Here is a 27,937-nt window from a genome sequence, read left to right as displayed (position 1 = left end):
TATGCTATCTGGGAACTTATTAAAACATATTTATAAATCTATCCCCATATTTGCAATTTAAATTGCAAAGAAAGGAGTAAGGTTCTTTTTCTTTTTTTTCTTTTCTTTAAGTCTCTCTGGTTGATTAAGTAAGGACAACTTCTGAATTTCTTAAGTATAGATCAATGCCTGGAAAACTACTTCATGTGTTTAAGGTGTACAATAAATGTATATAATAGGCCAACCACGTTATTGCATGTATGTTGACATAAAGCTGGGTGCATGAAATTGCTTACGTGGAATACCGTGGTCCATGTGTTTATTCTCCTAATATCAAAATTAGCTTTTTTTATATAAGTGGTTGCACCATGATGGTATTAGAGAATAAAATGCAATTTCATTGCATTTCAGTTGCATTGTTTTGTGTCCATATACGTATTGAGTAGCTCTGTCTGTTTGTATGGGTAGTATAAGTGATTGCTTTTCTTCATCTATAGCTGAGAGAAATCCCGCTAGCCAGACTGAAGAAAGCATGTCAGAAGACTCAGAAAGAAATGAACAGAGTGCAGCATGGGATGCTGAAGATAAAGGAGAAGATTTGGGGGAAACAGTGACCCAGCAATCTGTTGAAATCAGTGAACAAGAAGCTGTTAAAATTGAAAGTAAAAAAGGTGAAAAGAACTGTGGAGAAGGTAAAGTGGGACTGCTGTGAAAGAAAGATGATCATAACCTGTCTATGAAACTGTCTTAACCGCCTCTGGCAAGAAACAGAACTTTTAAATGAAAACCTTTCAAATGTGTATTTGAAAGAAAGAAGTACATAGACTAGCACATGACTTTTCATTTCAGTCTGGGATGTTTTACTGAATTCTGATGTCTAAACCTACCCTTTTCAAACAACGCCAGAGGAAATACAGGGGCTTTGGTTGACATAGGAACTATGTCAAACTAGCGAGTGTGAACCTTAAGTTACAACACAGAGATTTATTGAAACTTATGATGGTGTTTACTTGCGTTCAGGACACCCACAGATAAGAGATGATGGGTAGTTCAGAAGAAACAGAAAATACAGAGATACCTTAATAGCTTGTAGCTTGAGTTGTGTGTATCTTATGTTGTTCTGGAATTAGATATAGAATCCTAGTGTGGTATATATTCTTGTGAAGTTTGTGTCACAAGTTCTGAAAATTGGGAGGGGGTGGGGAAGAAAAGATAAAAAAGATTGACAGTGTTCATATGAAAATGTTTGTACGCGTACCAAATTGGGAAATTTCACAACTCCTTAAAAGACAGGTATAATATTGTTTATAATGTCTGAGTGGAGAAAATGAAGAAAACCTCTTAATTTCAAAATTGTTTCTCTTTATAGAAGATTTAGATCAATCAGACACGTTTCTAGTATATGATGGGCTTATGTTCTGTGCAAGCAGGAACACTGATAGAATTCACCTCTATACAAAGGTAAACCTGAAACGAGCATGCTTTTTATCATTTTTAAATTCCAAAGTACACCGTCCTACAAAATATTTATGTATACTTTCATTTGTTATGCTTTATATAAAAAACAGTATTTTTGTATTAACTGAAATGTACAAAAATTAAGTAGTCGATTATTCTAGTTCTTTTTCTCTGTGGAACTAAGTAATAATTCTCTAGGTATATAACTTCTAATACTTCTCCTCGCTTATCTTCATAAGATGCTAATACACTAGATGTATGCTTAGATTACCTGTTAGAAACGCAAGTGATGTTTAAGATTCCTGTTTTTATTATAGTATCTTACCACAACCTTGAATCACTGGAATGATAAATTATTCTCCTTTTTGCAGCTAGTGTGCTATTCCAAAATATTTGTAGACTTAGAGTAATCAGTGAATCCCACCAGACTAAATAAGTAAACAAAATATTGCCACCACGTTTTCACAAGTAGGCATCGGTGCTGTGTATAAGTAATTTCTTGAATAAAACACATTATCATTAATCCAGTGGTCATAGTAGGACAGAAACTAGCAGGTGGTAATTTTCCAGGTCATCTTTCACAGAGAAGACTGGACTTGCTGATCACTTCTTTTAAGGGCTGGAAGCCTTCACTTAGAAGGTTTCTTTACAGCTACTGAATGCGTCAGTGTATTTAGGTACAACTGTAAAACATCACGAATAGCTGAGGGCAAGTCTTTGAGGCAGTACATTTTTATTAGACGAGCTGGTAGAGCTGGAAAAAACAGTCAAGAAAAAGCGTTGTCTTGTATCTGAAAATTTGTTTGATATACGTAAAGTGTATTCTGCTTCCTAGCTTTGCATATTTTACTCTAAGACAAAAACGTGTTTTGGATGGTATTGGTCAACTGTTTTGTCTTGGCTTGAATCAGAACTTTGTTATGCTACATATTGCACAAAATCTTTCTACTGAACCATAATACGCTGGGGAAATCTGCTTTAATTCCTTCTTTCAAATTTTTGTGAATCATCAGTAAGTTCCTGGGTCATGTGAATGCTCTGGGGACAACTTGTTCCTGAAAAACTAGGTAGAGTAGAACTAGTTCATATGTAAAAAAAATAAATAATACAAAAAAAAAAATAAAATCTGAATGAAGGATGACATTCTCCATTCCATAATTATTACTTTCACTTAGAAATTCAGTCAAGAGAATTATAATTCCAGTTTATTACTTTAAGGCAGATTGTTTGTCTCTGAACTATTTGTAAAGAATCGGTTTTGAATGTAAAATTTTCACCCTGTTTACTTTTGGATATATTAATGTGAGTAATGTTTCTTGCATCTGCAGTGTTATCATGCATGTGTGGCTTATCATTTGTTCCTGGAAAAGTCTTACCTTGAGGGTCTAAATTTAGTTGGAAGAGGAGGATAATCCAGTTGAAACAGATCATTTTTCATTTTGTACTACATTTCATCTGTAAACAAAGCTGTTTGCTTGTGTAGGATGGTGAACCACTGAATCATAATTTCATTCCGTTGGACATACAGCTGGATAACTGGGAGGATTTGCCAGAGACCTTCCAGCATAAACAAAATCGTTCATTGGTAAGTAGAAATTCTACTGGCACAGTAATATAATGTTTAATATGGAGTGCTTGGACTTTTTTTTTTTTTTTTAAATAAATGCAGATCACTTCCAGGCCTTGGGATCTAGGCACAGTTTCATCAATGCAAGCAGATGTTATAAATGTTGATGTGAATATTAATTATGCAGTCTGTTCCTCTGGCAGATTATCATACCTCCTGTTAACATTTCTGTAGATGGAATCAACCAGGCATCTTTTAGTTTCTCGTTTACAGAATTAGTAACTAACATTCATAAGTCAACAAAATAGCATTTTAAAGGTTATGAATTATGTATGGTGCGTGATGAATACGAATGTGCTAGATTGTATCAGAGCTGCAGTTCTGAGCAGGCCTCTTCTCTCACTTCATCCTTTGGTCTTCTAACAATGTTCAACACCGTGTAGGGCATAACTCCACTGCGATATGCATCTTCCATTATTTCAGCAATAATGGTCACATTCATAATGGTGTTTGAGGACATGAACACTGTTAAACCAAGAACTAAAAGTAATAAAATCCAGAATTTAAATTGGATGTGCAGTGTTACCTTGTAGATTAAAATATCCACGTTAGTAAATGCTCCCATGTTTCTGTTACATCCTGCAGTTTCATTGACTTCTTTCTTGCTGCTCTGACTTCGAAGTAAGACTGATCAGTACGCTTTTACATTTGCCATGAAAAAAAATACTTTAAAGAGAAAAAGAAAATTATCGATGTGTCATAGTCTTGAAGAATGTGGCTGGATGAAGCTGAAATCACAATTAAGTCTGTACTGCACAATGTATTTATTCTTACCACAGTCCATGTTCAGAAACACTGTGATACTGCCTACTATAGGTTGTTGCGAGTCAGCGAGTACTGGAATGGAAAAAACATAACTGGTTCCTATCCCTGCTGGCTTATATTGTTGTCACTGGGGGTCATATTGTTACTCCCACTTATTTCCTGTTGGAGAGATGGTGGCGGGATGAAACCATTTTTCCCCTACCCACATCCTAAAGAAAGCAGCCATGTTGTAAATTCTAAATTCCTAAGTAGGAACATTTTTTCTACTTGCTTCCTTATGGTTAATCCATTAATCATCCCATTTTTATCAGTTTACAGCTTCAAAATTTTATGTGGCTTCCTGGCCTGTAAAAATCCATTAGGTTCGCTACCAGAAATGATTAAGTCCCTCAGAGCAGCTTTATTTTATTATACTTTCAAATTCTAAATGCAAAATAAGGAAAGGTGATCAATACTATGCTATATTCTCCATTTCCTTTCTGAAATATAGTGTTAAGCAGTTCATCAGTTTTTCTGTGGGATCCTACAGTTGTATCAGTTGGAGATTGCTGTGAAAGAAGATGAAGTACAAGTTAAATTGCTCAAATTATTGTGCTTTGAATATTTTGATGCTAAAGCATATCTCTACCTTCATAGATCATTGTGTGCTGCACTGTAATGCCACAGAGAAGAGAACAGTGGAATTGCGGTAGAAACAGATGCCTAATTCTAAGATAATTTGGTGATCTCATACCAGTAATAGCAAATTTAATCTAATAATTTTTATTATATATGTGAGTTTTTCTGACATTGTATTACTGTAAGAGAATACAGTAACCTCAGAGCAAGTACCCCTATGATTCTGTTAAAGGTCCACAGCTTAAACAGTTGTACACCAACCGTTAACCTGGTGTTAAGCATGTATCAGAAGGTTAGGGGAAAGAAGAAAGGTTGTGTATAAACCAAACGATAAAGGCACTTCGAGTAACTGGAGCAAACTTTCCTTTTCTGAGCAGCCTAGTGCAAAAGGAACGGGGCTGCTGTAAGAAGAAAACTTCTGCCCATCTGTTTTTCCCATCAGTAGTTGTGCTTACACAAGAAGGGTTATTTCAGGCTTTATCATGAAACTGTTCTCCTGTCACTGTAGCTCAGATTAATAAAGTCAATTTCTGACCTTATTTTCTACCTTCTGAAGCACCATACCTATCGGAGCAAAGCCATAGTAGACAATGCTGAAGCTGTCTCAGCTCTTCAGCGGGCGAGAACAGGGGGCTGCAGCTTGTATGAAAGCCGACTTGAAGGGACCATCTCTGATTGTACCAGCTTTTTTCCATCAAGTTTTGAATATATTAATTCCTGGCACCCTTTCTCTGTAATTAAGTATTTCCATTTGATGCCTGTCATGCTGCTGACAATAGCATTCTCCACCAGATACTGAGGTTTGTGAAAGAATGGAGTCGCCTCACAGCAATGAAACAGAAAATTGTCAGAAAAAGTGGTCAGATATTTTGTAGTCCTATTCACGTTGCAGAGGAGTTGTCTAAAAAGCAGTCGGTGGCCAGCAGCACAAAAAGGTATGTATTTTTTTTCCCCGCTTATTTATTGCTGCATGAAGCTCAGTGTGTTTAATCTACCTTTCAGAGGAGAGATGCTGGGACTGTAAACCCACTGTTCAATGACTGTCTCATAGTGACAGGAGTAGGCGACTGAGCACGTCAGTAAATCTGTTGGAAGGGAAGCGTTCTGCTTCCCTGTCCCTCAGTGTGTCACATTCAGCAGCTGTTCTGGCTTTCCGCTTTGCATCTTTAAACATCTGGAGCTTGCCAGAAGTTGTTGAGGAAAAATCGTGACCTTTAGGGACTCAAAAGCAAGGTAAAAAAAAGTCTTGTTGAATTTCCCACTTTGAAGCAGGAATAAATCATTAGTTGCCATCAATGCTACAGCCCTTTAATTATAATTCACAGTCTAGCCCAAACCTTTCTCATACTCAGTTTTTCTTCAAGTAATTCTGTTCCCTGTGGGTGACATTTCTCAATTACTGTTTTCCTCACTGGCTGGTATTGAAAAATGATAGCGTTTAATCCTTGTTAAAATCTGAATTTACCTTCTTCCACTTTGTCCTTTGTCCTTTTTCTGATGCATTGTCTTCCCCAGTACACATTTGCAGCTTACCTGCTGTTATCGCTCTTCACAAAACTTCTCATTTGTACAGGTTTACCTCACCTTACTCACCAAGGTGCCTCTGCCTGTTTATGCCTCTCAGTCCCTACTGTTAAATTCTCCAGGGTGAGAATTTATAATTTATATGTATTTTTCTGATGGAGGTAAGCATTCAAGTAAGAGAACAGAGTTTTTTAATTCCAGTAATATTTCTTAACCTGATGTCTGATTGTTTCCTTCCATAAAATATAAGAAAGATCTAACTGCGAACTGTGTTAGAAAATCTACTCTAACCTACGCTGGTGTCCTGAGGTGGTATGTAGGGTTTGGCATTTGTACAAACAGAGAGGTGTATTTGAGAAGTTGTCTGAACAGTCATTCTTTGAACAATGATCAGAGTGAAGGAATTTTAAGATAGTTTTACTTAAGAGCAGTGGTGTTTTGTATATTTTCACATGAAAATAAATTGATTTCTAAGATGAATAACTGAGCAAGAATCCTTCAGAGCTTTTAAAGCCTCCTGTATCACCTAGAATATCAGTTAACAGTTCTCCAAACTGAAACAAAATAGCTTTCAGATTTCACTGTCAACCAATATCAGATTGCTTTCACCTTTTAATTGTTTTATGCCAAATAACTTATGTTTGCTGAATGGAGTTGAACCTGGTTTTAGGAGAAGCTATCTTTAGGGAATATGGAAGTCGTATGGAGAAGTATGTTTTCCCAAACTATTCCTTTCTAGTCCAGGATATAAGGTATGTTTTAAGACAATATGCAGCACCAATCATGCTGCAGCCGAGTGTGAATGTTCTTTGAGAGAGATTGTTCTCGTTGTAGTGTATTGACAGAATTTTGAATTATTTTAGGTACGTGACCAAGGAGGATGTGGCAGCAGCCTCACTTAGCAAAGCTAGCAGCAGCGGTGGCAGTGTTCGCCTCATCTCTAAAGAAAATAAGGTTTGTCTGAAGAATGAAAGTGCTTCTACTGAACAGTCACGCCACTCCACAAAGTAAGTTTAATGCAGTAAAAATGATTAAGCTTTTCTTCATAGACTTTCTTTTTAAAGTAGCAAAGTTGTTGTGAGTGTTTACTTTGCTGAGCTATAGTATTTAGGTAGGAAATTTGCTGAAATTGGTAATGAGCCATTAACAGTTTAGCTTATATGTATATCTGTTGTCTGCTGATAGAGCTACTAATTAACTCAGTGACAAAATGAAACAAGAAAATAGTTACACTATTTGGTTAAGGAAATAAGAGCTTTAGCTCAGGTTAGCTTGTGCTGTCAACCTGAAATTAGGTAGCAAATTTCCTTCTATTCTGCTTCATAATTTAGAATAAGGCAGAAAATATGAAAATTTTGGACAGAAAATGCCCTCTGTTCTCAGACAGTTCTTGCCTCAAGGTAAACTTTATTTAGGAAATTGATAGGTAGCTGTGAAAGTGGCAGAGAAACCAGGATGTTTTCCTTTGACTTCTGCCAAAAAGGGGGCATATACATTTATGTGTACATGTGCCTGAAAGAAACCACCTTTTCTTTATAAACACAGCATTATTTTAGCTAGTATGATATGCAGCTACCAACCTGAGTAAGATGATTTTCCAAGTGAAATTTGTATTTTTGAGCATAAAAGATATCTAATAGAAATATGCAATGCATATCCAGAGCGACTTTTTACTCGGGCAGGTAATGATTGGACAAGGGGAAATGGTTTTAAACTAAAAGAGGTTTAGATTAGATGTTAGGAGGAAATTCTTCACTCAGAGTGTTGGAACTAGATTGGCTTTAAGGTTCCTTCTAACCCAAACCATTCTGATTTTACGATAAAATGACTTAGATAATTGTGTTGTTGAATCCCTGCTTTACTAATAGCGGTACTTTGTTCTCTGTAAACAGGTTGCTTTTAGAGAACGGAAAAGGTTTTTCAGCTCTTCATCCAGATGAGGCTAAAGCTGAAGGCTCTCCCCTACCCAAAGGCTATTTGCAAGCCTTGGACAGTGAAGGGAACCCGCTTTGTCTCAGCTGTCAGCAGCCCACGACTCAGCTTGACCAAAGCTGCCAGGCCCGTGCCTGGGACACGCGGTTCTGCTCTCTTGCTTGCCAGGAGGACTTCTCGATTCGTTCCAGTCAGAGCTACCTCAGGACTAAAGTGTTTGAAATTGAACACGGTGTTTGCCAGTTCTGTCGTCAGAATGCCCATGAGCTTTATCTGAACATCAGAGATGCGCCTAAGACTGAGCGTAAGAAACTCCTGGAGAGCTCTTGGATGTCTCACCTTCCACTCGGGCAGGTATTAATATTGCTTTTTGAACACTCAGAGCTAATCTGTGTAGTCCTGGAGTAGATAGTGCAGAGATATCTAAAAGGTGATTCTTATAGGCTTGAGGTACAAGGTTACCCAGCACCAACAACAGAGTAAGAAAAAGAAAAATCTGAAAAAAAAAAAAAAGCCAAAAAAAACCCCACACAGACTAAACACAAACAAAACCAAACAATCAAAACCTCAGTGCCTTCAAAGACATAAACACGTCTAAAAGGGACAGGCATCATCAATTAGGGATGTAATTCCTAATTACAGGAATTCTGACTCCCTAGGGATATCAATATTGCCGCTGATTTTACTTGAGATGCATTTTTTTAACAAACTGTATGGTTGTAGACAGAATTAAGGAATGGATGTAATCAGTAGTATGAGGTTACTCCTACTTTGCAGAATGTTTAGTAGGAGCTTAACAAAAGCCAGTTGGCACAGTTCCCCTCAATATTGCCTCAAAATGCATTAAAAACTACTGCTGTTCTTCCCTGGCTGTGATTGCTTCTTTATTGATGGGAGGCAATGGAGCAGGGAGAGAGACCATTCCTACACAAGGCAGTATTTTGGTTTCTGAATACCATTTTTTTTTTTCTGTTGTGAAGCTGAAATTCTGCTTCAGAAGTTACTGGTTCTAGATTTTAAAATAAATTCTGCTTACACCCCTAAAAACTTGCAAAAGAACAAAAACCATTTACCACCACTGGCCATATGCATGAGATCAGCTTAATGTTGCTTGTGGCTTTTGAAAATACAAATTAATGAAAATCTAAAACATGAGAAGTCTTGTGGAGAGTGGGTTTCTTACAACCTTTTTAATATCAGCAGTTGATACTGATAAAATGACATTGAAGATAATTTACTGTACCAGTCAAGAAAACTGAACCTTTCCTTCTGTTTTTCCTTGATCTGCTGTCATGTGCTTCAGTGTGCTGCAGGCTGGGTAAAACTAGGCCAATTAAAATTACAGCTCTTTGTCTGCTGGGAATAACAGAAAATTTATAACACTTTCATTCTCTTGATAAAGACTATGAATAGTTACTTTCCTGAATTATTTTCTTGTTCTTACTGTTTATTGCAGTTGAATGAAATTATAACAAATCCCACAGAAGGTCACTTCTGGCAGGTGGATCACATCAAGCCTGTCTATAGTGGAGGAGGACAGTGCTCCCTGGAAAACCTTCAAACTCTGTGCACGATCTGCCACAGAGAGGTCAGTACGGTACAGTCAGAAATCATCGTCCTACTGTGCGGAAACGTAACGTGCATCGGGGCACTATGCCTGTGTGCCAGTATTCACCAGCCCAGAGCTACTCTGGGCTAACAGACCCCCACGGGTAAGGGAGTAGCTGGCAGCAGAACCTGACTGGCTCAGAGCAGGGCTAGAGCCAGAGCCCCCTCGGGGTGAAACCTCCCCGTGTCCTACAGGAGCACCCCAGCAACACTGCCCTGGTAATCTCCAGGGAGTAGATTTCATAGTACTGCCTCTCCAGGCAGTAGATTTTCACTAGGGCCCTGCTGAGCCCTCTTGTCGCCAGCTGAACCCCCCCATGCCTTCAGCCCCTCCGTTCCCAGTCACGGCTCTTCCTGGCTATCCTCAATATCCCCTCCCCATCCGTGGGAGGTGTTGGGCTGTTGCTGGGCTGAAAAGCTGTGCAACCAAATAGGAAATGCATCGTCTGAGGACAGCTGCCTATTGATAGCTTCTCTCCTCATTTGACCTATCCTGGTAAGTACTCGGAACATAACTTGTAGCAAATTACAGGTTTGCTCTGGCAGGAGAAACTAAAACTGTCTTATAAGTAATTGAGATGATGGTATTATATTTACAGTAAAAATCAAGTTATTGCTTTGTGTGTCTCATGAGGAAGAGACAATGCCCAAGTTGTTATAAATGAGAAGAAAAGCTACTAGTAAAAAAGAAACAAAAAAAACAAACTTTAATCGGAAATACTTCATTATTACTCGTTTAGTTTGTACTCAGTAATGGAAGCTTTATGTTGTCTTGTCGGGGGCATGGCACGGCTCCTCAGCCTGTAGGAAGGCCCCAGAGAGAATGCAAGTCAGTAGCATTAGTGTTATGATACAACAGGTTACTCACCTTAATAAATAGTTGCATTTTATTATGTTGTCTGCTGCAATTTAGATTGAAGTCTAACTGTGCAGTAATGCTTTCCAGCTAGGTGCCAAGTAACAATAACAGTATTTTCTGACCAGACCTACCTTTCTCTTTCGCAGAGAACTGCAAAACAGGCCAAGGAAAGAAGTCAGATGAAGAGACGTTCCTTAGCTACCAAGTATGGCTGTGATATCACAAAGTTTTGTGTGAAGATGTAAAATAGTAAATATATTCAGTTACATTATGAGTCAAGACCTAGTACCATTACATAGTTTTGCTTGTGCACATATTTAAAAAAAGATGTCTATCAGGGTGTTGGTAGAGAGAAGAAAATATGTAACAAAGACCCAAAGTATTCTAACATTGATTTTCAGAGATGAGTGCATCCAAGATACTCAATCATGGTTATATTTTTGTAACCCCCCTCTGTTTAAAGCTGAATTGCTGTGTGCAACCGTAATGCAATGTTGTTACTGTATTATTTTCATGAGTGTGTTTACACCTACAGGAACTGGAGAAAGTGCTGTTGGAACTTGTGTTAGTCTTGGTGTTCAACTGTTACGGAGCTTTATGGACTACAGCTCTTAGTTTAAGTTCTTTTCTTTGTTCACGTAATCAAAATTACTGGAAAAAATATAGCTTCAGATCTCCGTTGTAAAAGGGCAGGCCATCTGTTTCTTTTAAAACTGTCTCATACCTATACAGTAAGTTAGTTAATAGCAGCCTTGCAAATGTTGTAATCAGCTGTGACAGACATAGTAGTAGCACTAGACCTGACTTAAAAGATTTAGGCACTTAAATAAAAATAGATTTCAAGAGACATTAAAACAGCTAGTATTTAAAACTTACTCATGATAAAAGTAGTATCTATTGTTCCTATCTTAGCCAAGGTAATTTCTGGGACATGCTACTTTAACAAGAGTGTAGATATAATGATTATTTTGCACTGTTCAGGTCACTGTCTCTGCAGTTCCTTCAAATAAATCAATGGTTCTTTTTATGTTTTTGTGCCTCTCCCTGTGCCCCTTGTATGCTGTCAGGGCAATAGTAACGCATATCCGTACACGGATCATTTTTCTGAAAGCATTACTTGACTATACGCTTCCAGGTAGAGCTAGTTAGAATACACTGACAAGCTTTCAGCAGTTATCCTTACCAGAAAGTTCTTTGTTTTACATGTTTTTTTTCTCAGTTAAAGATCAAGATGGGTACTGCTGGGATTATTTCATCTTCTACACAGTGAAACTACTGGACTTTTCCAGCAACCACAACACAAACTTACCTGAGGGAACCATTCTAAGCCCTGGCAGCTATCCCTGTAGGGCAGCTTTAGGGTAACAGGTGGGACCCTATTTTGTGAAACAGAATTTCCCTTTCTGTATTTGATATAGTCACAAGCCATTTTGTTCCTACATCAAATTCCGCAAGGATGACATTTAAAAAAGTGTTTTGACAAAACCATCACTATTACCTGAACAAGTCAAGAGCCAATAATAAGTCAAGATTTATTAATGACAACACCGTTGTTCTTACAGTTCGCTTTATAAAGTAACTCTGATCTGACTGATTAAAACACACTAGGATCACTGTAGAGCAGCATTGGCACATACACGTCATAGTGTCTGCATGATATTCACCAGGGTTAGGTTACAGCATGTGATAGAATTGTGTCATCACATGAGGTTAAAGACAGGATACATTCAAAGGGGCTTAACTATCAGTACGTTGCCTACAATAAAACACCTCTGTACACGTAATTTACATACAGCTTTGGCCCTTGCATGCAGAGAAGGATATAAAGTATCCCAAAGTAAGTGATCCACTTACAGCTATTATGGGTATGGTAGCTAATAGCCCAAAATATCCTTAGTTATGTTTAGGAGGAGCATCCAAGACAAGATCTTTTTTGGACAACTACTGCAGTGCTGGGAGAGGTAAGCATGAACTAGAATGTACTGTACACTTCAAAAAAATCAAGGGAATTTCAAAGTATTTGCAACACAGTGATTAACTAAAAAATACTGAGCTCAATATTTGTGATTAGCAATAAATACAAATTACTTCATGTTTGCATATCACTTTAAGTAAGCTAATACCATTTTACCATGTCTGATTAAGAACTGTAAAGCAGCATGTTCTGCATAAATTTCAACACGAAGTATTTGCATACAGTCCATTATTAAACAAGCCAATGCAACAACACTTGCTCCTGTGGGATAGAGGGGAGAAGCTGAACTTTCTGCCCCAAAGTTCTGAATAAAACTACTTGCGTGTCCATGCCAAACCTCCAAGACAGAGTTGCTGCAGGCATTCTTCCCAGCCATAAGATCTGCTCTGTCCTTGGGACTGCTCCTCTCCATCACTAATGACAACCGTGCTTTCTCCTCACCACAAGCTGGTAAATCTAAGTGTTAACTTCCCTGAAGGAAAATGAATAGCATTCTACTTGTGAAGACACAAGCTACCACAGCTAGTTACATCAGAAGAACGTCGTGTCTGCTGAAAAGGCACCTGCAAGTCGAAAATCTTCTTTTGTAAGCACGCTGTACATGCGCTGGGGCAATGGTTTCGAGTAGGGTGCAGGGCGGGGGACAGTTGTGCGCAAAATAACCTCCCGCCCCGTGGGTGGTGGGAAGTCTGAAACGGCGCCCGTGTTGAGTCGTCGCTCATCTGATGAACCTGATCTCCTCAGTTCTTCGTCAAGTGGAGGCATTGCAGAAACCTTAAATAAAAGCAAAGTATAATTGCAGGGCGAGCTGTTTATCGAAAGTGGGATTCAGAAAATAATTCATAAGAGAAAAAGAGGAAGATTAGAAATGGTAACACATCAGAAGGCTTTACATGTACACAGTGCAAGACACTAATGGGATGTCAAGAAATAAACTGCACACGGTCAAATGGAAGAACCTTCGTATGCGGATGGTAATGCTCAGCCTAGACTAAACTCCCTGGTTTTTGACAAGCGTGAAGCAAACATTTTCACCAGACAAAATGGCCCCTTCTCAGTCAGGGCTCCAGCCTCAGCTCCTTGCGGCTACACACGGCCAAGCCAACCTCCTTTTAAAAGCAATCAGCAAACATCCTGGAGTCTTGACCAAAAGCTACCTGCCTTTTAAACAGCACACTACTTCCATACATGCCCTTCATGGCCAAAGAGCAGCTTACTGAGGGTACATCACAGAGCACATGGACCGCTGGGCAACCTCCGTCACTACCCCTTGCCTCAGAGTCGGTAGCAGCATCACTAGAGTCTGAACACTGGAAGAATGACCCGTGTGCTCCAGCTCCTGGCTGCTCCTCAGCCAGCCCAAAAGACATTTCCTAATTACATGCATACACACCAGCACCCTAACAGGGTCTGTGTTTAGCTGTCCCCAACTCAAGAACACAGAAGAACCCGCAGGAGGACCCTCACACCCACACTGCTTCCAACCTCTCTCCCCCCAGTCCTCAGGAGCAGGGACCCAGCTCTGCAGCCGGTGACAGAGGGTAAGTCACCAGGGGTAAGTGCCAGTTGTTCCTACGAGAACAGTTTAAAGAAACCAACAGAGAGGATGTTCCCTTTGCTACACTTCTTCACAAGTTTCCCTGGTTCTCCCTCCCAACCCCTCCGTACCTTTGTCCAAAAGTTTCAGTAGTGTTAATAAGCATTGCTATCTCGATAGTTTTGGTGGTATCTGGACTGTGACATCCACCATGTCGTACCGTCCATCAATACCTCCCCCAAAACATCTGGCTGTTTAATAAGCAAAAAACAGTGACAGTAACAGAGATGAGCATGAAGGTAAGGCTACGTATTTCAGCATCAGAAAATATTAGTATTCACTGGAAGAAAGGTTTGTGGGTGGGCTGGTTTTCTTTGTTTTGCTCAATTTTCTTTTCTCCACTTTCTGTTAGGCTCTAAAAAAAAGTCTGTGAATAAGGGAAAACCATTCTGGAAACACAAAGTTATTTTTACACTTAATATGTGAACAACAGTATAAACCACGTCAGGCTGTTGTGCTATATCTACCAAAAGGTTCAGCTCTATGCAACTAGGGAAGATGAGTGGGAAATGAGGGACAAAGTTGGTTACCTCATCAGAAGATTCAGTCAGCTTGAAAAAGGATGAGAAAAGAACCAATGATGAAAGATAGAAACAAAGGCAAGTCAGAGATGACTTACAAGAGGTTAGAAGGAGACTGTAGGTTTAAGAGATATCATGCACTCTACTTCCAAGAACATGCATTTGCTATCATAATTTTCCTGAGAAAGCTCGAGAATATAACAAGACATTTTACACAACTCAGAGAAGAGTCCAGAATCAAAAGGTAATGAACAAAAAAGTCATTCAACTTCTATTTACCAAACAGCTCTCTATCAAAATAATTCATGGCAGATTAAACGTGAGGGTTTTCTGTAGCAAGCGTGCTCTCATCCCACTAAGAAGTCTTAACAGTGACCAGTGACTAGTGAGAGGTGTCTGTAAACTAGCTTCAGTTACTGATGGTTCAAAAGAAACAAACCCATAGACATTACATAAACCTTTATCGATTATTAATGCTACAAGCTTGTACTCAACTTTAAAAACCATAATACCACATTACTAAAAAGGCAAGTACATACACTTGCATATGCTTACAGGGCACAATCTTAAGCTTTAAAGGGAAGCTGGTAAATCAAGCTGCCTTACACGCTGAGATTTGTATGCTACAGACTCAAGTTCTCCAAAAGGTAAACCAAATGTTCCGATTTTCATTTCTCAGAATAACTAGGGACTGTTTTCAGAATGGTCCTTTTTATGTTGAGTTACAAAATATACAGATTATTATTAAAAGCATCTGCAACTTAATTAATTTTTTTTTTTTTTGAAAAATGGCAGTGATGTCCAAACAGGATTTCAGGCTTTAAGGTGTCCGTAACGTTATGCCACTTTGTTATTAGTAATGCAGTTAAATTTTAATTAGGTCATTTGATGCTATGAATAGGTGAAATTCTGAGAGAAACTGTAAGCTGAGTGCAGTCCAAGAAGTCTGGAAATCAATACTTACCAAGCTAGTTATTAAAAACACTGCTTAAGAGAAGAAGGGATTATTTATAACAATATAGGCCACGGAAAGGTTTCAAGAAAACAGATGCAACACTGGCAGTAAGTAAAGTAAATGTAGAGTTGTACTGGAAAAGGAAGGAACTTCCTAAAGGTCTTCCTAAGCACATGAATTTCCATCCAACAAAGTATTCCAAATATAAGCCTCAGTCTAAAGAGTTCCTCCTAAAGTATTAAACATTAGAACATGCATTCCTACATTCCTTTGTGAAACCATTAACACACTCGATTCTTCTCGCTGTGATGTTGCATATATTGTGCAAATTGAATAAAGCAGAAATTTGTGCTAGAGTTGCATTACTGATGTCACCATTTTAAGTACACCAAACACTGAATGGCACACCTATCAACTTCCTTCAAGGTTTCACATCCCAGATCATCTCTTCTTTTGTCTCATGAGGTTCTGTTATGGCTAAAATCATGTTGAACATCACACAACAAACCCACCCCCTTCAATCACATTTATAAAAATACATGCACATGTAGACAAAATAAATCGCCATCACACGTTAAGCCACTGCCTCAAACCATTTGAATCAGAAGCATCAGCAAAGCAGTCAAGAACTCTCTCTTACCCTCTGGGCATTCACAAACAGCTTGTGAATAACGCTGCCAGCAGGTCCTCTTCCTGCACCAAGAACAGACACTTCTGGCTGCTCCAGGAGGCAGTTTACAAATCTGATGGTACAAATTATTGAAAAAAAGAAAAAAATAATTATATATATGTGTGTGTATATGTATGTGTGTGTGTGTGTGTATACATATATATATATATATGTATCTTGCTTATTGCATTTTCTAATCTAAAACCAGCATTGTTTCCCGTGAGGAGACCTCCACCTAGCATTATTAGCACAGTGAGAACTGGCAGACACAGTTCTCTGTTGAAAAAAATCTGAGGAAAACAAATGACATTTCCCAGCATCACACAAACACCATCACTGCCTTTTCATCCCTTCACTCCTTTCCCTTTAGCCTAGGCCTCCAGCCCTCAGCCTTCTGTGCTGCCCCCTACCTCACTGCTCCTCCTCTCACGCTAAGCAGCTTTTCCCGCAGAAGCAGGCTAGAACTGAGCAGAACAAAGCAGCCTCCCAGATGAGGTTGGGAAAGGCAGATTATGCAGCTGATTGTGTTGTAACTCCAGTAGCAGGCCAATCAACCCCTCGACTGCAGGTCACCCCCTGAAAGGACCTGCTGCCCTCCGTTACTTCATGTGGCTGCCAGGCTCCTAAGGAGGATGTGTGAACTGTAAGGAGCAGGTGGATGTGGCCAGAAGGAGGCTGCAGCCCAGGGAGAGCCCCGCTGCCCTCCATGTTCCTCTGCTTAAGCAAAAAGTAAATAGTCTGAAAGCAGTCAGACGCAATGAAACATGTTCTGTCACTTTTCATTCATATGGTTCCTCAATAATACATTTAAAATTAGTATGGAGAGTAGAATGAGAAAATGCAACTTTGGGCAGCATTTCATTCCATATTAGTTATAGAAAACACTAAATTCCTTGTCCTTCCATTTTTACGTATATTGCAACAAAGTTGATCGTGTGCACCTTTCACTTAACACAAAAATAATGAAATCTCCGGTACCATCAACAGAAAACAAATTCCATTGAAATAATCTGTATCACACGCTTTTAAAGAGATGGTTACTTTGACGGGCATACAGGGTACCCATAAATCACATCTCGGTAGCATAGGAACATGGACACTGAATTTTTACAGCTATTAAGTATGATTCCTCAGTATCTCTTTATTATCGCCACTTTCTGATGTCCTAAATTTTGAAACTCCTAAAAAAGGGCATCAGAAGAAAAAGGGAAGAAAATTAGTCACCTTTGCAGGTCTTCCTTCTCCTCCTCATTTTCACATTTCTCTACTCCAAATTTTGCTTTCAAAGACCTGGCCCTGGCAATGATAGCTTCCACACTCATAATCTGAGCAATGATTTCCTGCAGGAGTTTAATAAAAACAAAAAAGATGTTATTTTAGCACTCCCATGAACAGTGTACACATCTGTCAAGTTTTCAGCTCTGGCCAATATAAAAGTCTTACTTCCAGCTTCTTGTCCTCTGGATTTGGAAATCGTAGAACTTTACTGGAATGGGATATTATCTGTTTAATAATCTTCTTAACTGAAGATATATCTTCTAGTACTTCTATTAGGAGAAAAAGAAACAAGCAAGTTCTCATTATCGCATCAGTGTTCAACCTAAAATATCTTAATAATTTATTAAACATTATTTACCTTCTTCCTTTACCTTGAGTACAGCTGCATGGATGATGCAAGACAAGAGATGTCTTGCAAGGTCAGCTGGTTTCTGAACTGCAAGGTAATGAAGCACCTAAAACGTTAGAAAATTTAATACATTAGTACTCGAAACTTCTTCTCAAAGATAAGGCTTAAGCACAAAAGATGAGCACCTACATTAAAGAAGTTACAAGAAGGAAGTATCATTGCAAGACAGGACTCAATAGGTAGATGTTACTCGACTCCTCAGTGGTTGCTTACAGTCCCAGCAAGTTAGAATGAAACTAAAATAATCACTATTTAGGAACATTTAGTTTCCTAACACGTAAATGCAGATAAAGATCTGTTTTATTTACTAATAATTCAAAGAAGTACCTAAGTAATACTGCTTGTAAAGCTACACTCCACACACTATTTTAGATTTTAGATTTCAAACACACTGTTGTATGGCAGCAAGGACTTCTGATTAACCCTAAGCCATTTACAGAACAGCTGAATTACTCAAAGGATATAGTTCAAATCTTGTTGGAAGAAGAAGAAAGGGCTGCTCGAAGATCCTGTACAAGCATTACAGATCAGACTATCACTAGCCACAGAATTTTTACCTTCTCTGCTTCTCTGGTGTCATCGAAGAGTCTCTTCTGCCTCCGTGCTGGGACTGGTTTTGCTGTCTCCCAGGCCTCTACCCACATGTTGCTAGGGATCTTCATTCGGGCACTCAGCTCACCTTTAATTACCACATTCCCCTTTTCATCAACCACTTCCTCTTCAATGTAATCCCGAGGGGAGTACCACCTCACAAAGTCCTCCAGACAACAGCCAGGATTAGCTGCCTGGAAAGAAAGAGAGATAAAATTTGTACCTGAAGAATCCTACAAAAACATCATAACCTGGGTAGGAAGGCAATGTCGTTTACAGGGCAGAGCACAGGCTACACGCCAGGAGCTCAGAGAATTCTGCTCACAGTCAAACTGTACAGTAGGAAAGAGACCTGGGTGAGGTGAAAAAGTAACTGCAAACTAAGAGAATGGCAGCTGGGGAGCAGCAAGTGGGTGTGGAACCCACACCAACTAACAATAAACCTTCCTCTTATTCCCAAAATCCAGTACATTCACCAGTTACTTCAGGCAAGCTCAAAATTCCACTGTTAAGTCAAGCTTCCATCTGGTGCTTTATAAATGCAATAAATATTAATTTTCACCAGAACAAAAAGTAAACCCAGCCATCTATGCAAGGTACCTACGGGAAGTGCACTTCCCTTTCAAACCACAGTTCTATAGCTCTACTGCAAGGTTTAAGATGACTTGCAGCACAGAAGTAAAACTGCTACATCTATCTAATATGATATAGATTACTGCTAATAAATCGATACTGGTGTTATAAATAGTCTGACTGTATAGTGCACCTGCATCCTTTTATTACACAGCAACACTGCAACGTACGCATGCACACGCACGTATATATTTCATGACAGAACCTCAAATCCTTTTAGTTTTGAAATCCTTTGCTAAAAACAGTGTACGTGCTCTTAGCTCCCTCTACAGAATTCAGCAAAGAAATGAAACACGTTACTCAAAACCACAGCTAGTCCAATCCCAATTTAATGAACAGCTGTACAGAACTTTTAAATAGTGATAACTTAACCCTCCTACTAAATAACAAAACATCCTCAACTGTACTTTGAAGTTATGTCCATCTCTCCCCCAAATTCCAAATACAGAATTGTGGAAGTTAATTATTTTGTTTTCCACACCTTTACCTTTTATCCTTACAAGGTGGTGGGAGAAAGGCACACAATTTTGACTGAGAACACTGATGCTCAATTTTCTTCTGACGCTTTTGTACAGCCTACCCTGAGTTTTAATTCCCAATATCAACTGAATGCATTTTTCCCCCTCCTGAAGAAAGCCACACAAGTCTGACTTTGTACAAATTTACTGGAATGTTACATTATAATCAACTGGATAAACATAGGTTCTAAAGCGTTCAGTTTTCTCAACAGGTTTTTATTATCAACTTTAAACTGTGTTGAAACTGTTTTGTGGAGGGAAAACAATAAAATTCGTCATAAAAACCTTCACACTTGTTCAACACAAGCAAGAGGAGTAATTTAATTAAGAGGAAAGCAGCCTCACAGACTTCTTCAAGTAGTATTACCTTAAATGACTCCATATCCGAAAGCAAGCAGGCACTCTGCATGCGTGCTCGAAGATGTGCACCTTCTGCCGAGGTCCCTAGTTTTGCCAGCACCTCAGACTGTTCTTCCAACAAATCTTCAGTCATGGGTGCTGGTTCCTGTAACACAGAAAAAGGCAAGCTTACAAATAGTTCTCCTACTCTTAGCCCTTATTAAGGAAAATATAAGGTAGCCAAGACAATTTAGTTCTTGGTTTAAAAGGGAAAAAAAAGTTGGTCTGAGTGAAATTTGTACGGAGACTCACTCTTAAATAAAACAAAGAGCATGTGAGATTTCACTTTAAACAGCCTCACCAAGTTCTAAAAATGGAAAACAAGGTCTTCAGGCAAAAACACTCAGCAGTTTTAAGAACAAATAAATCTGTGACCTTCAAGCTATATACAATTTCACAACCCTAAGTATGACTGATACTGCATGAGTCTCATATTGCACACCGGGCTCATCTCTGGCCACCTAACCTGTGTTATCGGGATGTAGAGAGGTTCTCCTGGGTGCAGCAGTGTCAGCTTTCCGTGAGGATGCAGTCGACCTTCTGGTTTTAAATTCACAGGCTCTTTGCTGCCCTCTTTGGCTCCTCCTTTCTTTCCATTTTCCTGCCCATTTCCTTTCAGATCTTCTGTGTCACTTAGACATTCAAAAAATTCTTCTTCACTGTCACTCCATGATTCCCAAGACTTGCCAACTTCTTTTTCCTTATCAGTCTCCTTTGAGTTATCTCCAGAGTGGTCTGCTCCTTTTCCAGCATCACCAGAAGAACCACCAGGTGAACGATCCGACACGCTCCCCCTTTTCCCCTCATCTCTTGCTTTCTTTCTTTCAATGCAACAATTTAACATCTAACAAGTTAAAGGAAAAACAACAACAAGTGCTTAGCAATTACTTCTCTTACGGAAACAATGCCACAGAGTACTTGGAGAGTCACTAATAATCTCTTAAAACTCCAAAAGTTACTAATTCCATTGAATTGGTGCTATAACAAAGATTTTCCCAAGAAAAGAAGTCCAGACCCAAATAATACAAGGACAACTAAATCTACAAAACTGACATATTTAGCTAACAATGGTTACGATTTTGACTGTTTCCCTAGGAGAAAAATCATTCTTAAATTTGGGATATTTACCTGAAGCTTCTGATGCAGTAAACAGCATCTCAGATCTGGAGGGCCATTAGCTAATCTAACAAAAGGTAGAAGTAACTATTATCATTTATGAAGTTGAATCTTTCACACGCACACGGTCTTAAATCATATGAAACCCAAGAAAGGGACAAATATCCATACTGAACCCGCTCCCACCAGTCCGCCTATGCAGCTCTTCTGTGGTATCAGAAGACAAGTTATGATTGAACAAGCCCAGAATTTAAACTACGTTTATTTCCTAGAGATTGTAGCTGGAGCTCAGTGATCATTCACAGCAGTACAAAACAGAGACATTCTGCATTTCCTGTCAATTTTCTGTTTGGATGTTAAAAGAGTAACTGTTTTCAAGCAACAAATTAAGCACCTTTGAGCTCACTTTAAAACAGTTCACATTCCATTTTATTTGTTAGTGTACCCATTTCAAAGTACAAATGAATGAATAAGCGGCCAGTCCTACCCACAAAAAAATAAAAAGGAACTGATACATTTGCTCTACACTGATACCTGCTCCTGACAGAGCCCTTCATTTGGTCTGCAACGAGCTCTGCTACAGCAGACCTAACTTGGAAGAGTCTGGATAGGTGAGACACCGTTAACTGCCCAAAAAGGCTACCATACCAGCAGGAATTTGGATATGCTTCCTTGGAAAAGTGGCGAAACTACACCACAAAGAAAAGGTATTTCAGATTATATCACTTCCTTCGTTTCTATCTCATGATAGACTGGTAGCTAAGCATTTGCATAAGCTTCTTTTTCCTCCTTCATATAATCTTTAATTTGAGCTTCCTCCAGATATCTTGAAGATCAATGGAGGGCACAGACACTTCCTCACCTCTCTCGCCTTTCTTGCTTTAGGGAAGAAAGGTAGTAAAAATGGAAGACAGCATTTGAAAGCAAACAAATAAATAAATATAAATACTGGCATATTTCAAAGTCATAGTGAACTTGCTCTGTTCCTGAAACAAGATTTTCTATGACAAAGCCACAACAACACAAAAATCTTACCCTGGAATAAGGTAGTTGTTCTCCCATCTGTAGCGCATTTCTAACACAAATTCTTGCCAAAGATGTGCCACTCCTTTTACTCCTCCGTGGTAGAAGTTTATCATACAAAGACATAAAGCTAGTTTGTACGTCAGACTATCAGAAGGAGCAGATTTAAACTGACTGAAGAGATTCTACACAAGAAATACAAGAAAGCAAGACATGTAGAACCAATGGCAGTTTCTCCAAAACCACCCAATCTGTGTCCTGTTTGTCAATACAAGTGGCTAACTAATGCTTTAAGCCTACAAGGTACCAAAAATGAGCCTTTGGAAAGAAAAAAATAAATAAAGAAAAACACCACCAACAAACATTCACTATTTTCTACCTGGAGATTCCACAGAGGTAAGAAGGCAACCACAGCTAAGTCTGCACGATTTTTAGTGCACGTTAATACATTCTCAAGTATCAGTCAGTAAAACTCACATAATCTTCATTCTCTGCAGGAGGATTGTTCCCAGTTGAAGGGCTAGTTCCACTTTCAACTCCATCTGCAAGCTTTTCAGCAGCATCAGGAAATAAGAACTTGAAGAAACAAAAAAAAAATTCAAACTTGCACCGGTAACAACTTAGGCTGTGTTTCAAGAAGCTGATCAAAGCAATTTAAATAACGGAACTGACATCAGAAACTCTTTTTTAATTACAATTCTGCTATAAACCAGATGTATCAGTACAAGCAGGAAATATGTTTTTTTATGAATCTAGTGTGCATGGGTAGCTCACTCACCAGAAGAATAGTGTTCAGAACTTCATTGTTCAAAGGCGATTCATCTACACCTCTGTGTTTGCGAATCTTTTTCTTGGCACTGTGAACCATATTTGTGACTGATAATTTATGGATTGGAACAGGTGCTGGCTCTGTGAGCTTCGACAAAGCATGAGTAATATCAGCAACCTCTGTAACATTAGAAAAAGGAAAAAAAAGAAAGAAACAGCTCTTAAAGTTCGCATGTCCTATTCAGTCTGCGCATCTTGTATTGATTTTTAACACTCTATACCCTTGTATTGTCGTGTTTCGTCCTCGATATTCACTGTTCTTAGCCACAAAGACACACAGCACAACCAGGAGTCACAGACCAACCGCCTTGATTTATTTTCTGAAGGAAGACTAGCCTGGGTTGGCTGCAGGTAGTGCCTGCCACCTGCTGCAAGTACTGCATACTTGCAGACAATGACAGGCAGTGTATCCACAGAAAGCCTGCTACAAAGCCAGTGTTTAAACCTCATTTACACACAGCAAAAAGAGAATACGTTGAAGTTAAAGACTATTCAAACGTATGCTGAAGCTTTAGAATAGCCTTATGTAGTTTTAACCACTATATATGACCGTACGTGGTCTATGTATATTCTGTTTTAGAGTCTTCAGGTAAACAAGATGATTTTTCCAGAAAAACTTGTTGCTGGTAAACTTTGGAACTTCTTTTTTAATAAAATGAATTACATTGTTAGAAAGAATTAGAACAAATTTAAGTGAATAATTACATCAGCCTGGAAAACCTCATCTTGGCAAATGTTTTAAGTAGATTAGAGAAGGAGAGCTAAAGAGACTATGTCAAGCACTAGAAGTAATATGTACCCTATGCAGTCTAGCACCTTTTTAAGCTAACTAGCTAGCCCCTTTTTTGCTCTTGAGCTCCTTCAAGCTGCATTCCAACATGAAAAGTAAGGAAAATGAAAGCAAGAGTCAGGGACATCAAAAAGATGTCAGCATCTACATTTTTAGGATAAAGTTTGACCTGTTGGTCTGTTAATTTTGGTTTTAGCTTCATTGCACTTCTATTCCTCTTTCAGTAAGAGTATGAAAGGCCCTTAAAATGGAGAGGAGGTCAACAAAGACTCTCAAACAGTTTAAAGGCTCTTTAAACTGGCTGTTAAAAATACAGAATATGGTACTTCAAAAGGTAGAAAAAAGTTAAGAAAATACGAAACCACAAAGTGATAGTCAAAAACAAATCCTGTACATACTAGTACAATGTCTAGTCTAGTTCTCTGATTAAAAAAACAACTGTAACACAGGAATTTGTCCTTGGGGACTTTGGCAGCTAGGCTTGCCAAGAATTCTTGAGAAATGGTACCAGGCAGCACTGACCGGAAAAATCCTAGGAGTGTTCCAGAAAATGTAAAAGAGTAACAAGTAAAAAATGCTAAAGAATCTGAAGTCAGGAAAAGGGGGGTAAGAAAGGCAAAACTTGTGAAACATCTAAATATCAAACACAAGTCAACAAGATTTTAGTGTTACCTTTTCCGTCCTCTTCAAAAGCAGACCTTCCAAGTATCTCATCAGTTGACTCCTTCCGACGACAAAGCTTGAAGAATTCATTCAGAAAGTCTCCTGTAAGAGAAACAAAGTTTCTGAACCACTACAATTCAAATCTCATTGAACAATAAACTAAATCTCAAAGTAATTCTTGAAGAATGGTAAATTTTCTCTTAGTCTGCAAGAACATGATAATCTGTTCGGAAGCACAAACATCTTTAAACCACATAATTAAAGCTTCAGAAAATGCACAGCTGAACAGCTATCAGCCACCCCTCCACAGCACAGTCCTGCATGCAGTTTAATCCATTTCTTCACACCTTTCCTCCACAAGCTCAAAGGCCAGGGTGGGCTATAGTACAGTTCTCCAGGCTTATCAGTCCTGTCACAGACAGATTGATCCAACTAAAGAAATTGATATACACACATAGTGCTTAACGAAAGCTTGTTTTCTTGGAAAAAGAAGCCCATAATATAGTTCACCCAAAGAAATGAGGGGAGTGAGGAAACAGAGGTCATCAGGTAATGAACCATCCAATTTTAAACTCAACACTTAATAGCCTAAAAAACGCAGAAGATTGGGAATTCAGGCATCTTACCCAATAGACACTGAGGATTATCTGCTTTTCTGATTCTCACAGACCACTGTGGTGCTTGAATAGGATCCAGGTCGCTAAAAATAAAAAAAAATAGAAAAAAAAGGTAATTCTGTCACCATAGGTATGCAAGAGATGAGTATCAAATTCTTAACAAATGGAATGTCATAGCCATGAAGCTATAACATACACCACATTACACAGAAGAATATGACAAACATTATGACGTGCAAGCAAGAGTCCTTGTTCCACCTACATATTTAACATGAATAAGAAGTGTAAGAAGAATACAGTTCAACTTTAGTACACATTAAAATACAGTAATTTTACATAATGTTAACTCATTTCTGCATTAATTAAATCAGTAGACCGCAATTTTTTTTTTCCTTTCTGAAATATCAGTATATATTGTTCCTACTCTTTAGAAAGCTTAATAAAAAACATGTGAACGGGGTAACTAAAATGCAGTAGTTAACAAGACAGTACACAGGTAGATATTCACAGTTCAGGCAAAATACTTACGAGTAAACATCATTGTCGACAATTATACCCTCTGTTAGGTGAGGCCACGTGGTAGCCAAGTGGAGCTCACTGAAACAGAACAAGACTCCATCACAGTTAAGATCTTGACACACATGACAGTTCATATTTAAATTCCTATACATATTTTGCAGCTAAGTCCAGAAGTGTGCATGTTTTCCTCGCTGTATATGTTGTAAGGTTACTCTAAAGCATGTCACCCAGTATTACACTGAACCTTAGCGGTAGCTGGCACACAGACTCTTTCAACGCTCCTCTCCATTATATTCTAGGCATCCCAGTATAGAAGAAAGAAAAATTTTCATAAATTTCCTACAGCATTAAACACTAATACATTAAATGACTCCTTGATTTGCTGAGTGGTGATGGGCATTCAGAAGAAGGCATTAGAGGGATTGTAACAACCCAGTAACAGACCCTCTCATTTTAAGTTTCCCACAAATGTCATAGTACAAGAAAAGAACAAGTCGAACTGCTGAATGAAAGTATATCATTTTTAAGGCTTATCTCCAGTTAAGGTACACTTCAACATAATAATTTCAGAGACAAATTGAGTACTCTAAAAGTTTATGGTGAAACATTTACGAGCCAGGACTCCAAATATCATTACACAGCTTCGTAAATGGTATTATTTGCTATTAGAGCACGTACTTGAATAACAAAATCTTCTATTAGTGACATAGTAAGTGAGATGCAGGCAAAGCTCAGATTTCAAATAACATACATTTAATCCTCCACTAAGGAGGTTAAAAAAAAACAGATTTTTTAACTCTTATCTTACCTAATAGGGTCCTCACAGGCACCAAACGGTAACTTCCCAAACTCAAGACCTCCAACTTCTCCCCCAACTAGTGCATCTATATCTGAAGACAGATCAATACAGAATTTGCAGGGTATTTTAAGAAGCGTATCATTTTAATTTCATAGGAAAAAGACCACAGTATGTAGGCTCATCAGAAACAAGCTGAACAGCTAAGGTTACGGAGATATGAAGATGTAATACTAGCGCAAAGCCAAAGTAGTTGTTTCCAGCAGAAACTAGGAATTAATCTTGAAACTGGACAAAAAAAAACACAGATAAAACTCTTGTCACTTGTGTTGAACAAAGGTTATTCCATTTATGCAGGAACAAATGACAGCTATAAAGGCATCTTTAAAGAGTCTATGTCCACACAGGAACAAATAGACACAAATTTGTCATGAAATGACAATTTAGGCAAGAGACAATTATGACAATTTAGGCAAGAGATCAGTTCTGTGCAGAAAAGGGAGACTGGAAAATCCAACTCTGCAGGAGCGAGAAACGAACTACTTTGAAAACGTTGTTTGAAAATTTTATGGAAAGAGTTTGTTATGTCTGCTGCAGTTAAAGACTTAACCCAGTGATGTGGGGGATTCCTTTTACCACAAAAAAAAAAAAAAAAAAGCTAAAGATGCCTCCCAGCATCCCCAACCACTTCCCATGTTATACATTTTAAAGAAAAAAGAAACACTGACACTCTTTCCCAATTAAAAATTTAAATGGGTAATAACGTATTGTAATGACATTATAATAATGTTATTACAACCTCTGATCCTTAATTTCAAATGCATCTGATAAACTGTTTGCATACAAAACAACAGAGGAATTAGAACAAAGTATTTGAACAAATTCATTAAGTTATTTCTCCAACTTTCTTCTTCAGAGAAGATAAAGTACATATTTAAATTCTTTGGCTTTATTTGAGAATAGCTAATTGAGTGGTTGAGGGCAATAAATTCCTGGTCTAGTTATTCACAACGAAGATATAACCACAACTGCATGTGGCAAGAGCAGTAAAAATGTTGTTTGTCTCCAGTTTCTGCAATACGCTATGTCACTCCTGGTTCTTTATCCAAAAACTTCTAGAAGAGTAGAGTTTATTCAAACTGCTTAAAGCAAGAGACATGACCAGAGTAGTATAATTCATTCATATTAAAAAAGGAATCCTAAACTTGCTGAATAACTATAGCAAGGCACAGAAAGACTAATGAATAATAATTTCTGTGTCTGCAGAAATAATAAAAAAGAAAATCTGTATAACTACCTTCACAAGTTGTTTTGACAAGCTTGGTTTACCTACAAAGAGAATTACTACTTAAAAAAGAACAATGATTTGCTCTGACCCTACAGAAGAGGATTCTCTTTAAAGTTATTTTCCACACTGCTTGAACATAAATCACACAAGATAAACTTTGCTACACATTTCTTCAAAACACATCTGTGCATCTGTGAATAGTGTAAGGGTTTTTTGTTGTTGTTGTTTGTTTTTTAAGTACGCAAAAGTCAAATAATTAGCAATCAGACTAACGTCATACAGGTTCTGTCCCTCTAAATACGCCCTAAATACTTCATCCTGTTATGCAAACCTACTACAAAGCTAAGAATAGAACTTGGGCCTTTTAATTGCTCTACCACC

At 38.4% G+C, this 27,937-nt stretch overlaps 2 protein-coding genes across 11 annotated transcripts in view; one reads left to right on the top strand and one right to left on the bottom strand.

Annotated features, from left to right (window-relative positions):
• The window catches only part of ZRANB3 (zinc finger RANBP2-type containing 3), a 50,013-nt gene extending 38,616 nt beyond the window's left edge, over nt 1–11,397 (top strand). For all 8 annotated transcript variants that reach the window (XM_048062766.2, XM_013186451.3, XM_048062765.2 and 5 more), the window contains 8 exons: nt 477–671; nt 1,349–1,440; nt 2,921–3,022; nt 5,240–5,382; nt 6,835–6,978; nt 7,864–8,257; nt 9,360–9,491; nt 10,517–11,397. In XM_048062766.2, the coding sequence (XP_047918723.1) occupies nt 477–671; nt 1,349–1,440; nt 2,921–3,022; nt 5,240–5,382; nt 6,835–6,978; nt 7,864–8,257; nt 9,360–9,491; nt 10,517–10,615 (1,301 nt within the window). In that variant the 3' untranslated portion in view covers nt 10,616–11,397. The remainder of the gene's footprint in view (nt 1–476; nt 672–1,348; nt 1,441–2,920; nt 3,023–5,239; nt 5,383–6,834; nt 6,979–7,863; nt 8,258–9,359; nt 9,492–10,516) is intronic.
• A 480-nt stretch (nt 11,398–11,877) lies between these two features.
• The window catches only part of RAB3GAP1 (RAB3 GTPase activating protein catalytic subunit 1), a 23,437-nt gene continuing 7,377 nt past the window's right edge, over nt 11,878–27,937 (bottom strand). Inside the window, exons 10-26 of one of the 3 annotated variants that reach the window (XM_048062768.2) lie at nt 26,281–26,362; nt 25,482–25,550; nt 24,963–25,036; nt 24,346–24,438; nt 22,834–23,003; nt 22,533–22,631; nt 22,068–22,240; nt 21,045–21,099; nt 20,383–20,760; nt 19,885–20,022; nt 18,333–18,560; nt 17,725–17,821; nt 17,532–17,635; nt 17,313–17,428; nt 16,059–16,161; nt 14,473–14,493; nt 11,878–13,119 (exon numbers count right to left, since the gene is read on the bottom strand). In XM_048062768.2, coding sequence (XP_047918725.1) covers nt 12,877–13,119; nt 14,473–14,493; nt 16,059–16,161; nt 17,313–17,428; nt 17,532–17,635; nt 17,725–17,821; nt 18,333–18,560; nt 19,885–20,022; nt 20,383–20,760; nt 21,045–21,099; nt 22,068–22,240; nt 22,533–22,631; nt 22,834–23,003; nt 24,346–24,438; nt 24,963–25,036; nt 25,482–25,550; nt 26,281–26,362 — 2,243 coding nt within the window. In that variant the 3' untranslated portion in view covers nt 11,878–12,876. Of the gene's footprint in view, nt 13,120–14,472; nt 14,494–16,058; nt 16,162–17,312; nt 17,429–17,531; nt 17,636–17,724; nt 17,822–18,332; nt 18,561–19,884; nt 20,023–20,382; nt 20,761–21,044; nt 21,100–22,067; nt 22,241–22,532; nt 22,632–22,833; nt 23,004–24,345; nt 24,439–24,962; nt 25,037–25,481; nt 25,551–26,280; nt 26,363–27,937 lie in introns of those variants that run through there. The other 2 variants (XM_066999224.1, XR_010832253.1) reach the window with 2 other exon arrangements.

Source organism: Anser cygnoides, chromosome 6 (genome assembly GCF_040182565.1).
Source record: "Anser cygnoides isolate HZ-2024a breed goose chromosome 6, Taihu_goose_T2T_genome, whole genome shotgun sequence".
Taxonomy (NCBI): domain Eukaryota; kingdom Metazoa; phylum Chordata; class Aves; order Anseriformes; family Anatidae; genus Anser; species Anser cygnoides.
The sequence above is the reverse complement of the archived record's forward strand: the minus strand, read 5'-3'. Positions and strand labels throughout refer to the sequence as shown.